At 47.5% G+C, this 14,036-nt stretch overlaps 1 protein-coding gene across 1 annotated transcript in view; it reads right to left on the reverse strand.

The window, feature by feature from the left end:
- The window catches only part of LOC137545120 (uroplakin-1b-like), a 52,501-nt gene that overhangs the window by 14,301 nt on the left and 24,164 nt on the right, over positions 1–14,036 (reverse strand). The window contains exon 5 of the mRNA XM_068266230.1: positions 794–919. Within this exon, the coding sequence (XP_068122331.1) occupies positions 794–919 (126 nt within the window). The remainder of the gene's footprint in view (positions 1–793; positions 920–14,036) is intronic.

The following is a 14,036-nucleotide window of genomic DNA, read 5'->3' on the forward strand; positions in this document are numbered from 1 at the left end:
GGACAAGGTCCTCCAGCACCCAAGGCTGAGACACCAAAGTGCGCCCCTCCATCCCTCCCACCCCAGCCGTCACACTAATTGCTATTAGACTAAGAGGCGCCCCAGGGCCCCCCAACACCTTAATCTCTAGTTATCTGGCTTGCAGTCACTGCCATGCATGCCCTTTTCTTATTTCTCTCTGTTTCAAACACAATAGGAGAATAATAGCTGAGTGAGTTGTGCGCCCCCTCCTACACTGCGCCCTGAGGCTGGAGCCTCTCTTGCCTCTGCCTCAGCCCTGCCCTGGCTGCAGGAGATGTCAGTGCTATATAAATACATAATAATCATATGGTAGGAAATTAGACTATGACTAAGGTAGAGATTAGATTGTGAACGCCTCTGAGGACAGTCAGTGACATGGCTATGTACTCTGTAAAGTGCTGCAGAAGATGTCAGTGCTATATAAATACATAATAATAATATGGTAGGACATTAGACTATGACTATGGTAGGATTAGATTGTGAGCTCCTCTGAGGACAGTCAGTGACATGGCTATGTACTGTGTAATGTGCTGCAGAAGATGTCAGTGCTATATAATACATAATAATAATATGGTAGGACATTAGACTATGACTATGGTAGGATTAGATTGTGAGCTCCTCTGAGGACAGTCAGTGACATGGCTATGTACTGTGTAATGTGCTGCAGAAGATGTCAGTGCTATATAAATACATAATAATAATATGGTAGGACATTAGACTATGACTATGGTAGGGATTAGATTAGATATAACAGAATGTCATAAATAATTACCGCAGTCATAATAGAATTCCATGCAGAGGTGACACCGCTGACTTTGGCCTTCTGGTCGTCGCTGTTGTTTGTGTTACTGTTCATGTAAGAGTTCAGCATTTGCTGAAGGAATAAATTTGTTGAGAACTGCAAGAACAAAATACACTCGAGTTAGAAGCAAGACTAAAAGTGTTCACTAACGATCCAATTTCTAGCAAAAAACGATCACGCGATCAGAAATTTTGATCGGATTGGTTGTAAATAATCTCAGTTGATGGGCACAATCGATTACAAATGATTCTAAAAACTGTCGACCAATTGGATTTTTGTCAAACCAAAATTTGGATTTTCTTTTTGGTTGTGATAGACAGGAAGCAAAGATTGGTTCATTGATGATGTGGTGAAAGATTTTTCGTCCGATCCGAATTCCTGATCGCTTGCACGATTTTTCACTAGAAATTGGACTGTTAGTGGCCACCTTAAGAACTACATTTATGCTGCGTCACATCGGATCCCGACACTTCTCAAAGCAAATGTAGATAGCCTGAAGGGTTTTGTCAAACTTAAAATGACCCTGAAGTGAAAAAAATGTGCCCCTTGGGGGTACTTACCTCAGGAGACGGAAGCCTCTTCCCCCCCCCCTCCTCTCCTTCCAGCGGTTGGACCCCCGAAAGACCTGCGACAAGGGTTTGTTAGGGTTGTGTGCATGCGCAGTATTAGCTTTCCTCTTGGGCTCTGGTGGAAATGGGAGAGCCCAATAGGGTCCCCTCTGCTGCACAGGTGCAAGCTGTCTGTGACTATGCAGTAAAACGGACTCAAACAGGTTGGCTACTTCCGCCGGAGCGAAAAGCCGCTAGTGCGCTTGCGCAGGCAGGCTAGTGGTGTAGCAATAGCGGGTTCAGAGGTTGCAACCACACCGGGGCCCCTGGACACGAGGGGCCCATTAGGGGCCCTCCATCCCTCTTTTGAGCTTTTCCTTGGTGCTGTGCTGGTAATGAACACAATGGGCTTGATTCACTATGCGGTGCTAACCTACTTAGCACGTCTAAAGTCTTTAGGCGCGCTAACCAGGGTGCTAAGTAGGTTAGCACCGGTTTTCTCAATCAGATCGCGCACTAAGTACCGCGCACAAAGTCCTATGCACGCGCAAAGTCCCATAGGCTTTAATAGGCACTTCGCGCGGAGCCCCTGCGCTCTGTGCAGGACGCGCGTAAAATTTTACGTGCATAATGTTTTGCGCGCGAAAAGCTCGTTTAGACGTGCTAAGGGGGTTTTCACAGGTGTGCTAACCGTTAGCACTGCTTTGTGAATCAAGCCTCATATGTGCATTGAACAATCGTTATCCTTAAAAGAAACCAGAGATGAACGCTTTGGCACAAAATAAACATATCCCCCGATAGATTTTACAAAATAAATACTATACCTGGTATTTTCACTGCTCTGGTTCAATTTTTTGTGTTTTGTTTTTTTTTTGTTTTTTTTACTAAAACTCCATGCAAAACACAGTTCATCAGAAAAGCATATTATTTAGTGGGCTGTGTGCAAAATGAAATCATCATTTCTAAAAACCTCTTATGACTCACAAATATAGATAAAAAAAACATTTTTCAATATACCATAGCTCATTCCTCGGCACCAGCAGCTCATAACAGCTCTCTGTGATGCTGTGAATATACAGAACAGGAAAGCAGAGCCACAAGGTGGCAGACTTGGGCTTGAAACAACATCAGAGAAGACAGACTCGGTTGTAATGATTCCTGAGCAAAGCCAGACTGAATGCTTAGTGGGGGCTGATAACAAGCAGGCTGAGCAGTGAAGAATGAAACAGAGAGCAGGGTAGGTGTTTTCTCTAATGTGCCCACTGATATATATGGTAAAATACATGAGGGTGCTTCGCCTCTGGTTCACTTTAACAAACTGTTTCCTTAATCTGATTACACTTTGTTGACACTGCAAATGGCTTTTAGAGTGCAATAAAGTGATTGGAGCTCCATGTAAAACTCGCACCAGGGCCTCAAGCTCCTTAGCTACACTACTGATGCAAACCACTGTTATTATTATTAGTATTGTTATTGATTGTTCTGGGATTCCAGCGCTGGATCTGGGTGGTTGAGGAGGACAGGGAAATCCTCATTAGGATCCAGAGGCTTCACCCTCCTTAGGTAAGTATCATTTTTTTTAATTTCATAAAGTCACAAATTCTCTTTAAAGGGAACCAGAGATTAACGTTTCACACAAAATAAACATATCAGTCGATAGCTTTTAAAGAATAAATGCTCTACCTTATAATTTTGCCGCTCTGGTGGGCCTTTTTTAGTGTTTTTATCCATTATTGCTCCAGGAAAAATCAAATATGGCCGCCGGCTCATATTCCTTCTGCTTCCGGGTTATGAGTTGTTCTGGATGTGCTGTCTAGGCTATATGAGACTAGGCTGCTATTTAGGCTTTGTGCTTTCATTTTGGTATGATGTGCAGCTGCCTGTAGGAAGTGTCTCTCATAGGAATGAAACTGCATTCATCATCAGTATCTATGCAGACAGAGTGCACACAGAGCACACAGATCATATTGCAGGCTTGCAGCCACACTTGTCTGTTTCAGAGATTCTCTTTCAGCAGCAGCAGCAGCCCCTCTCATGTCATCACAGCTCTTTGTATGCAAAGCAGGAAATCTGAGCCAGGAGGTGGCAGGCTTGGGCTTGAAAAGACTCCACAGAAGAGTGACTCAGCTATAATGATTCCAGGTCAAACCTAGACTGAGCCAGTCGGGGATTCTTATCACAGCTGATAATAGACTAATTAAGCAGATAAGAATGAAACTAAAAAGCAGGGTAGGCGTTTACTGTCATGTTCCCACTGATAAATGTAATAAAATACATGAGGGTGCTTCGTCTCTGGTTCTCTTTAAAGAGTCACTACAACAACACAGTAGAAAGTAATACATTATTTGGGATACCCACTTTTATGGTCATTGACCTGGTTTCAGCATCATGAAGCCTTCCTATATGTATATATTGCATATATTACTGTAAAATGGTGTGTAACCCCCGCCCTCCCAGTGATCATACACCTTGCCAGCAGTAAAGATAAATTTAAAGGACAACCTGTGATAAATATAACCGAGGTGACATGATGAGATAGACATGTGTATGTACAGTTCAAAGCACACTAATAACTAGGCTGTGTTCCTTTTTTCTTTCTCTGCCTGAAAGAGTTAAATATCAGGTATGCAAGTGACAGTTTGTGGCGGGGTCGGACTGGGCCAGACTATAGCGTAACCTTCACTGATAAGTAATTACAGCCATAAAACACTTTCCTGTCAGTAAATGGCTTCTGAGAGCAGGAAAGAGATAAAAAGGGTCAATAATTCATAGATTTCAGCTCTGGCATACTTCAATGAAGGTGTCATTGAGCAGAGACAATGAAACAGTGAAAACTTACAAACTAGATTTAAATACAAAATAAAACGGTGCGATACCTAAAAAGGTCATTTTTAGGAGAAGGAGGATGGAAACAATTGTTTATTTCATTTGTTTATTTTCACCTCGAATGTCCTTTAAGAATGTAAAACAGAGGGAGGAAAGATTTTACAATGGGCAACCACTGACAAGATAGTTTATAAATTCATATTTAAGTATAAGCAATTTCAATCATTAAGTTAGATTCAGTAAAGGTTCTCTTTAATATTAAAATTAGTTTCCCAATACATTTTAACACTTTGGGCTTGATTTAGTAAACCGTAATAACTCATATCACGGGCGATTTCGCGCACATTTTCGCGTTTGCAAATTTGCGTGTGCAATTGCGCGGTTTCACGCGAACGTGAATTTTCGCACTTAAACGTTATAGTTAACATGCGAAATGTGCAAATTCGCGATCGAGTGAAAACGCGAAGATGCACGCGAAAACGGCCGTGATTAGGGGCGTAACTAAGACCCACCGGAGCCCCCTGCAGAAATTTTAAGCGGCGCCCCATCCCCCCCCCCCCCCCCCCCGGAACCCGCTCAGGGCCGTTTTGGGGGGCTGGAGGGGTCGCACCATGAGGGGAAAGCTATAGTCACACTCGGTCCCCCCCCCCTCCCTCACCTCGGGCTCTCCCCTCTGCGCTCCCCTCTAGATTCAATAACCATATGTGTGCAGGAGGCGGGCAGCGGCAGCTACATACCTCCCGTGCGCTCCGGCGTGGACGCTTCTCTCTCTAGTGTCTGACGCGACTTCCTTTTTATACACTTTTTAGCTCAGCTATAAGTAATGAGACAAACTGATATCTATGCAGAAATAATTCAAAAGATAAAACAGATAATGGGGTCAATTCCCAAAACAATATTAAAATTGCTGTGCACAGGCAGCCAACAGGAATTTTATCATCACTTATGTCAGTAACATAGAGCATGCTGTGCAATTAGTGCAAACCGAGTCACCACGGTAACATGTGTTTTGCTAGTGTTAAGCATGCCACGTAGCTAACACAGGTTGCGCTAATTGTACAATCCAGGTTATGTAACTGGCATATGTAATGATATAATCGCTGTGTCCTGCCTGTGCGCAGCAATTTTAAAGTGACCCCAAGGTAAGAGGGGTATGGAGGCTGCCATATCTGTTTCATTTTAAACAATACCAACATTTATTTGGCTGCAGTAGTGTCTGAATCACACCAGAAACAAGCATGCTGCTAATCTTGTCAGATCTGACAATAATGTCAGAAACACCTGATCTGCTGCATGCTTGTTCAGGGTCTATGGCTAAAAGCATTAGAGGCTGAAGATCAGCAGGACAGCCAGGGAACTGGTATTGCTTGAAAGAAAATAAATATGGCAGCCTCCATATCCCTCTCACCTTGGAATCACTTTAAAATACCACCGTCATGAACAATTGTAAGATTTAAAATACAGACCTATAACATTTACATTTCTCCCAGAGAAAAATGTTACTTTTTCTTATTTTTGCTGTCACTTACAGTAGGTGATAAAAAGCTAACAGATCTGATGGACTAGTCCATCTCCTTATGTGCGATTATCAGTATTCAGTGGTGCTCAGCAGAGCTCGAATATTCGAGTAGCTCGAATATTCGAGCTCTTTTTCAGCTATTCGAGCTCGGTATTCGAGCTCCGAATAGCTGGAGCTATTCGAATGGGCTATCCGAGTACACTCGAATAGCCCATTCACTATTCGAGCTATTCGAGCAACTCGGCGCTATTCGAGCTCGGTACCGAGCTCGAATAGCGTCATAGCCCAGATTGATGTCCTTAGAGCCAATCAGAGGGCTCCCAGGCCCTCTGACGGCAGCCAATCACAGAGGGGGACCCTGGCCAGCCCCTACCCTATAAATAGCGGCCGCCATGTTCCGTTTCTCCATGCTTGCCTGAGACTTGTACAGAGAGAGAGTTGCTCCTTTGTGCTTTGGCTTAGCAAGTGCTCTATTGTGATCATTTACCTAGCGTTTTTGCTCACCTACACCTGCCATATACACCTATATTGTTGTTAGTTAGATAGACATTGTATTTTAGTTAGTAGCTTGTGTGTTACATTAGAGACAGGCAGCTGCTGCAAGCTTACAGGTTTAGGCCTCAGGGGGGCCTTGCCTCTGTGGGCAGCTGTCCTCTGTTTATTTCTCTCATCTATACCAGTATTTCTGCTGTCCTTTACTAATAGTATTGTAGTTATACTGTACTAGGAGTAGGACACTCACTGACTGTCACTGTTTATAGGCTACTAGCTAGCTCCTGCGTGTGTGCACTCACTCACTGTCTGTGTGTACACACACTCTATTTCCTTCTGATTACTGATAGATTATTGTTAGTTAGTTGTACTTACTTACTACTTACTCTTACTGTACCCGTAGGGACACTCACTGTCACTGTTCATATAGGCTACTAGCTCCTGCGTGTGCACACTGCACTCACTGTCTGAGTGTACACACACAACACACACTCTATTTCCTTCTGATCGCTGATTGATTATCGTAATTAGTTAGTTCTACTTACTGTTACTACTTACTCTTACTGTACTAGGAGTCTAGGACACTCAGTCACTGTGTTCATAGGCTACTAGCTCCTGCGTGCGTGCACTCACTGTCTGAGTGTACACACACCCACACTCCATTTCCTTCTGATCGCTGATTGATTATTGTAATTAGTTAGTTCTACTTACTGTTACTACTTACTCTTACTGTACTAGGAGTCTAGGACACTCAGTCACTGTGTTCATAGGCTACTAGCTCCTGCGTGCGTGCACTCACTGTCTGAGTGTACACACACCCACACTCCATTTCCTTCTGATCGCTGATTGATTATTGTAATTAGTTAGTTCTACTTACTGTTACTACTTACTATTACTGTACTAGGAGTCTAGGACACTCAGTCACTGTCCATAGGCTACTAGCTCCTGCGTGCGTGCACTCACTGTCTGAGTGTACACACACCCACACTCCATTTCCTTCTGATCGCTGATTGATTATTGTAATTAGTTAGTTCTACTTACTGTTACTACTTACTCTTACTGTACTAGGAGTCTAGGACACTCAGTCACTGTGTTCATAGGCTACTAGCTCCTGCGTGCGTGCACTCACTGTCTGAGTGTACACACACCCACACTCCATTTCCTTCTGATCGCTGATTGATTATTGTAATTAGTTAGTTCTACTTACTGTTACTACTTACTCTTACTGTACTAGGAGTCTAGGACACTCAGTCACTGTGTTCATAGGCTACTAGCTCCTGCGTGCGTGCACTCACTGTCTGAGTGTACACACACCCACACTCCATTTCCTTCTGATCGCTGATTGATTATTGTAATTAGTTAGTTCTACTTACTGTTACTACTTACTCTTACTGTACTAGGAGTCTAGGACACTCAGTCACTGTGTTCATAGGCTACTAGCTCCTGCGTGCGTGCACTCACTGTCTGAGTGTACACACACCCACACTCCATTTCCTTCTGATCGCTGATTGATTATTGTAATTAGTTAGTTCTACTTACTGTTACTACTTACTCTTACTGTACTAGGAGTCTAGGACACTCAGTCACTGTGTTCATAGGCTACTAGCTCCTGCGTGCGTGCACTCACTGTCTGAGTGTACACACACCCACACTCCATTTCCTTCTGATCGCTGATTGATTATTGTAATTAGTTAGTTCTACTTACTGTTACTACTTACTCTTACTGTACTAGGAGTCTAGGACACTCAGTCACTGTGTTCATAGGCTACTAGCTCCTGCGTGCGTGCACTCACTGTCTGAGTGTACACACACCCACACTCCATTTCCTTCTGATCGCTGATTGATTATTGTAATTAGTTAGTTCTACTTACTGTTACTACTTACTCTTACTGTACTAGGAGTCTAGGACACTCAGTCACTGTGTTCATAGGCTACTAGCTCCTGCGTGCGTGCACTCACTGTCTGAGTGTACACACACCCACACTCCATTTCCTTCTGATCGCTGATTGATTATTGTAATTAGTTAGTTCTACTTACTGTTACTACTTACTCTTACTGTACTAGGAGTCTAGGACACTCAGTCACTGTGTTCATAGGCTACTAGCTCCTGCGTGCGTGCACTCACTGTCTGAGTGTACACACACCCACACTCCATTTCCTTCTGATCGCTGATTGATTATTGTAATTAGTTAGTTCTACTTACTGTTACTACTTACTCTTACTGTACTAGGAGTCTAGGACACTCAGTCACTGTGTTCATAGGCTACTAGCTCCTGCGTGCGTGCACTCACTGTCTGAGTGTACACACACCCACACTCCATTTCCTTCTGATCGCTGATTGATTATTGTAATTAGTTAGTTCTACTTACTGTTACTACTTACTCTTACTGTACTAGGAGTCTAGGACACTCAGTCACTGTGTTCATAGGCTACTAGCTCCTGCGTGCGTGCACTCACTGTCTGAGTGTACACACACCCACACTCCATTTCCTTCTGATCGCTGATTGATTATTGTAATTAGTTAGTTCTACTTACTGTTACTACTTACTCTTACTGTACTAGGAGTCTAGGACACTCAGTCACTGTGTTCATAGGCTACTAGCTCCTGCGTGCGTGCACTCACTGTCTGAGTGTACACACACCCACACTCCATTTCCTTCTGATCGCTGATTGATTATTGTAATTAGTTAGTTCTACTTACTGTTACTACTTACTCTTACTGTACTAGGAGTCTAGGACACTCAGTCACTGTGTTCATAGGCTACTAGCTCCTGCGTGCGTGCACTCACTGTCTGAGTGTACACACACCCACACTCCATTTCCTTCTGATCGCTGATTGATTATTGTAATTAGTTAGTTCTACTTACTGTTACTACTTACTCTTACTGTACTAGGAGTCTAGGACACTCAGTCACTGTGTTCATAGGCTACTAGCTCCTGCGTGCATGCACTCACTGTCTGAGTGTACACACACCCACACTCCATTTCCTTCTGATCGCTGATTGATTATTGTAATTAGTTAGTTCTACTTACTGTTACTACTTACTCTTACTGTACTAGGAGTCTAGGACACTCAGTCACTGTGTTCATAGGCTACTAGCTCCTGCGTGCGTGCACTCACTGTCTGAGTGTACACACACCCACACTCCATTTCCTTCTGATCGCTGATTGATTATTGTAATTAGTTAGTTCTACTTACTGTTACTACTTACTCTTACTGTACTAGGAGTCTAGGACACTCAGTCACTGTGTTCATAGGCTACTAGCTCCTGCGTGCGTGCACTCACTGTCTGAGTGTACACACACCCACACTCCATTTCCTTCTGATCGCTGATTGATTATTGTAATTAGTTAGTTCTACTTACTGTTACTACTTACTCTTACTGTACTAGGAGTCTAGGACACTCAGTCACTGTGTTCATAGGCTACTAGCTCCTGCGTGCGTGCACTCACTGTCTGAGTGTACACACACCCACACTCCATTTCCTTCTGATCGCTGATTGATTATTGTAATTAGTTAGTTCTACTTACTGTTACTACTTACTCTTACTGTACTAGGAGTCTAGGACACTCAGTCACTGTGTTCATAGGCTACTAGCTCCTGCGTGCGTGCACTCACTGTCTGAGTGTACACACACCCACACTCCATTTCCTTCTGATCGCTGATTGATTATTGTAATTAGTTAGTTGTACTTACTGTTACTACTTACTCTTACTGTACTAGGAGTCTAGGACACTCAGTCACTGTGTTCATAGGCTACTAGCTCCTGCGTGCGTGCACTCACTGTCTGAGTGTACACACACCCACACTCCATTTCCTTCTGATCGCTGATTGATTATTGTAATTAGTTAGTTCTACTTACTGTTACTACTTACTCTTACTGTACTAGGAGTCTAGGACACTCAGTCACTGTGTTCATAGGCTACTAGCTCCTGCGTGCGTGCACTCACTGTCTGAGTGTACACACACCCACACTCCATTTCCTTCTGATCGCTGATTGATTATTGTAATTAGTTAGTTCTACTTACTGTTACTACTTACTCTTACTGTACTAGGAGTCTAGGACACTCAGTCACTGTGTTCATAGGCTACTAGCTCCTGCGTGCGTGCACTCACTGTCTGAGTGTACACACACCCACACTCCATTTCCTTCTGATCGCTGATTGATTATTGTAATTAGTTAGTTCTACTTACTGTTACTACTTACTCTTACTGTACTAGGAGTCTAGGACACTCAGTCACTGTGTTCATAGGCTACTAGCTCCTGCGTGCGTGCACTCACTGTCTGAGTGTACACACACCCACACTCCATTTCCTTCTGATCGCTGATTGATTATTGTAATTAGTTAGTTCTACTTACTGTTACTACTTACTCTTACTGTACTAGGAGTCTAGGACACTCAGTCACTGTGTTCATAGGCTACTAGCTCCTGCGTGCGTGCACTCACTGTCTGAGTGTACACACACTAAATTTACTTGTGATTACTACTGATTATTGTAACTGCTAGTTGTACTTCCTGACTGTTACTACTTACTTACTGTACTAGGGGACACTCACTCAGTCACCTCACCAACCAACCCACTCCATTAAAGTACCCCACTTTTCACCCGCCCTTTTACAAAACTTTTGTCTATACGCCCAAAACATTTAAGATGTCTGGAAGTGGCAGCCAGCGCGGTTTGGGCAAGGGGAAGGTCAGCAAGGGAATCAGGAGGAGAGGGAGCAGCATTGTGGCAAGCCGCGGCCGCGGGCGCGCCACCATGCACAGTTCCGCAGCAGCAGCAGCAGCGTCAGTGGCTAACATTCCTCCCATAGCCACTGGCCGTGGACGCCTTGGGCGCCGCCCAGCAGGAGCATCTGCAACTCACGCTGCAGAGACACAGCAGCAGCAGCGTGTAGCACCTGCTCCCATTTTCCTCCAGCCGGGTCGGAAACGTCCCATTGAGGAAAAGGATGCAGACACTGTGGTGCAACTCATGACGGAGGATGAGCAGCCCGCCATCAGCTCTGCATCCGAGGCCTCCACCCTCACCACCACCACCACCCCTGTTCGCAGCAGCCGCCCAGCAGGGTCTGGGGAGGAGGCCAGTTCACCGTCACTCGCCGACCTGTCATTCAGCAGTCTTTTGACCCCAGGCATCATGAGTAAATTGTCTGCTGTTGTTGGCGATCTTGAGGAGGAGATGCTGATGGGCACTTTGGGGGATGAGGGATTGGACAGCAAGACTGTGGCGACAGTCAAGCAGCCCATCCATGCATCAGGAGAGGAGTTTGGGGGGTCCTCATCCCAGCAGGACATGTTTCAGGAGGGGGAGGATGATGATGACCCGGTGACAGACAGAGACTGGGTGCCACCACCTCCAGGGGATGTCGTCCTCAGCAGCTCTGAGGAGGAGGAGGAGGATGCGCTTGTGGGCCTTGCAAGGAGGCGCATCATTGCAAGCATTGGCAGCGTCCCACAGCCTGCTGGTGTCTCAGGCTCAGCAGCAGCAGCAGCAGCATCAGCCAGTACCACCCCCAGCCGCACCCAAGCCCCCCCCCCAACCACCACAGGGAGACAGGCAGCAGCGCTTCCATGCCGTAGGGGGAAGTTTCTGTCACCAATCTGGCGGTTTTTCACCATGCCCACTGTGTACAGCAAGTACGCCACTTGCAACCACTGTCAGCGGAAGTTGAGCAGAGGTGCAGACCCCTTAAAGTTCAGCACCAGCTCGCTCATCAACCACCTTGCGGCTAAACATTTCCACCAGCATGAGGAGTTCCAGAGGCTGAAGGCATCTGCTGCTGGCAGTGGCACCACACCCATCACTGCACAGCCTTCAGCAGCAGCAGCAGCAACAGCAGCCACCCGCCCTCCTGCTCCTCCAGCAGCACCAGCAGGAGTGCGGAAACGCACTGCTCCTCCCCCCTCTGCAACTCCTGCCGCCGACACTGAGGCCTGTTCTGGCAGCCAGTCCTCAGTGGCCTCCTCTGCTGTGTCTGCTGATTCCCGTGTCAGCAAAAGGCCACGCCAGAGCCTTTTGAGCGAGTCCTTCCAGGGGGTGGTTAGGGCTCTGCCTCCCAGCAGCCATCGCGTGCGGCAGCTGAACGGCTTGCTGGCACGGGCCATGTGCTCCCAACTCCTGCCGTACACGCTCGTGCAGGAGGGGAGCGACATTCGTGCGCTGCTTGCTTGCGCAGCCCCAGACTGGCAGCTCCCCAGCAGACACTTCTTTGCCCGCAAGGCCATTCCTGCACTGCACCGCTTTGTGATGGCCAATGTGGAGCGAGGGCTGGAGCACGCGGTTGGTGAAAGGGTCCACGTCACCATGGACTCCTGGAGCAGCCGCTTCGGGACAGGCCGCTACCTGTCCTTCACTGTCCACTGGGTCAGCTTGGTGGAAGGGGGTGAGGATGGGAGAGCAGCAGCGGGCACAGCAGCAGCAGCAACACAGTGGGTGGTGCCACCCCGCAGGCTCAGGGGAACTGCAGCAGGTTCCTCCGATCCTCTGCCATCCTCCGGCACACCTGGCCAAACCCCCCGCCTCAGCAGCAGCGTGAAGGCCCGCCACTGCCAAGCGCTGCTGCACTTGGTCAGCCTTGGGAAGACCAAGCTGACGGCAACCCATGTGTTGGCCAAACTCCAGGAGCAGGAGAGGATTTGGCTGACCCCCAGAGGCCTCAGAGTCGGAGAGGTGGTGGCCGACAATGGGGCCAATCTGGTTGCCGCAATAGACAGGGGAAACCTGACCCACATCCCCTGTCTTGCCCACGTGCTGAACCTGGTGGTGCAGAAGTTCCTGCGCACCTACCAGGGGATGGGCGAACTGCTGGAAACGGCAAGGAATGTTGTGCGTCACTTCCGGCGCTCGGCTGCAGCCTGTGCGAGCCTGGAAGACGTGCAAAAGGAGCTGGATCTGCCACGCCATCGGCTGATCCTTGACGTTCCGACTCGCTGGAACTCCACCCTGGCGATGTTGGAGCGTCTGGTTGAACAGAGGCGCGCTGTCAAACAGTACCTTGCCCTGGCCACTGTTTCCGCAGCTCAGAGAAGGGACAAGACCAGCAACTTCCCGTCCATCGTCCCCGATGATGACTGGAGGCACATGCAGCAGGTGTGCTTAGTGCTGGCTCCCTTCCTGCAGGCCACAAACATGGTGAGCAGGGACCATGCTATGGTCTGCGAGTGGGTGCCCCTGGTTTCTCTGCTGAACAGGGCCCTCGATGCTTTGCTGGAACAGGGAGCGGCAGCCTTGGACCAGCAGGAGCGGCAACCAGCTGCGCAGTCCACCTCTGAGGGGGAGGAGGAGGAGGACTTGGTGGAGGTCCCTGACCTGGCTGCTGATGAGGGGGATCAGCACAGCGCAGCTGAGTTGGTGCGGGGGTGGAGAGAGGATGAGGCGGCAGAGGAGGAGGATGAGGACAGCACTGACGTCGATGTGCCAGCAGACGTGGCCCGCCTCTTCCCAATGGCAGCGCACATGCTGACGTGCCTGCGCAGGGACCCCAGGGTGATCCAGATGAAGCAGAGGGAGGACATCTGGATCAGCATGATGTTGGACCCACGCCTCAAGGGGAAGTTGAGCCAGTTCCTGCCGCCTGCAGGAGGAGACCCAGCGCAACAAATAAGGAGCTTGCAGCAGGCCCTTGTTGAGCGCTTGGAGGAAGCCTTCCCCCAGCCTTCCACCCCCACTGTCCAGCAGCCAGCACAGAGGCAGCAGCAGGTGCCTGCATCCAGCAGCAGCAAGCGCCCCACAGACCTGCTGTCTCTCAGCCACGAGCTCTACAGGACTGTAGAGGCTCCGGCAGCAGTGACTAGAGAGGAGATGCATGCAGCAGCATCCTCC

Source organism: Hyperolius riggenbachi, chromosome 2 (genome assembly GCF_040937935.1).
Source record: "Hyperolius riggenbachi isolate aHypRig1 chromosome 2, aHypRig1.pri, whole genome shotgun sequence".
NCBI classification, from domain to species: Eukaryota; Metazoa; Chordata; class Amphibia; order Anura; family Hyperoliidae; genus Hyperolius; species Hyperolius riggenbachi.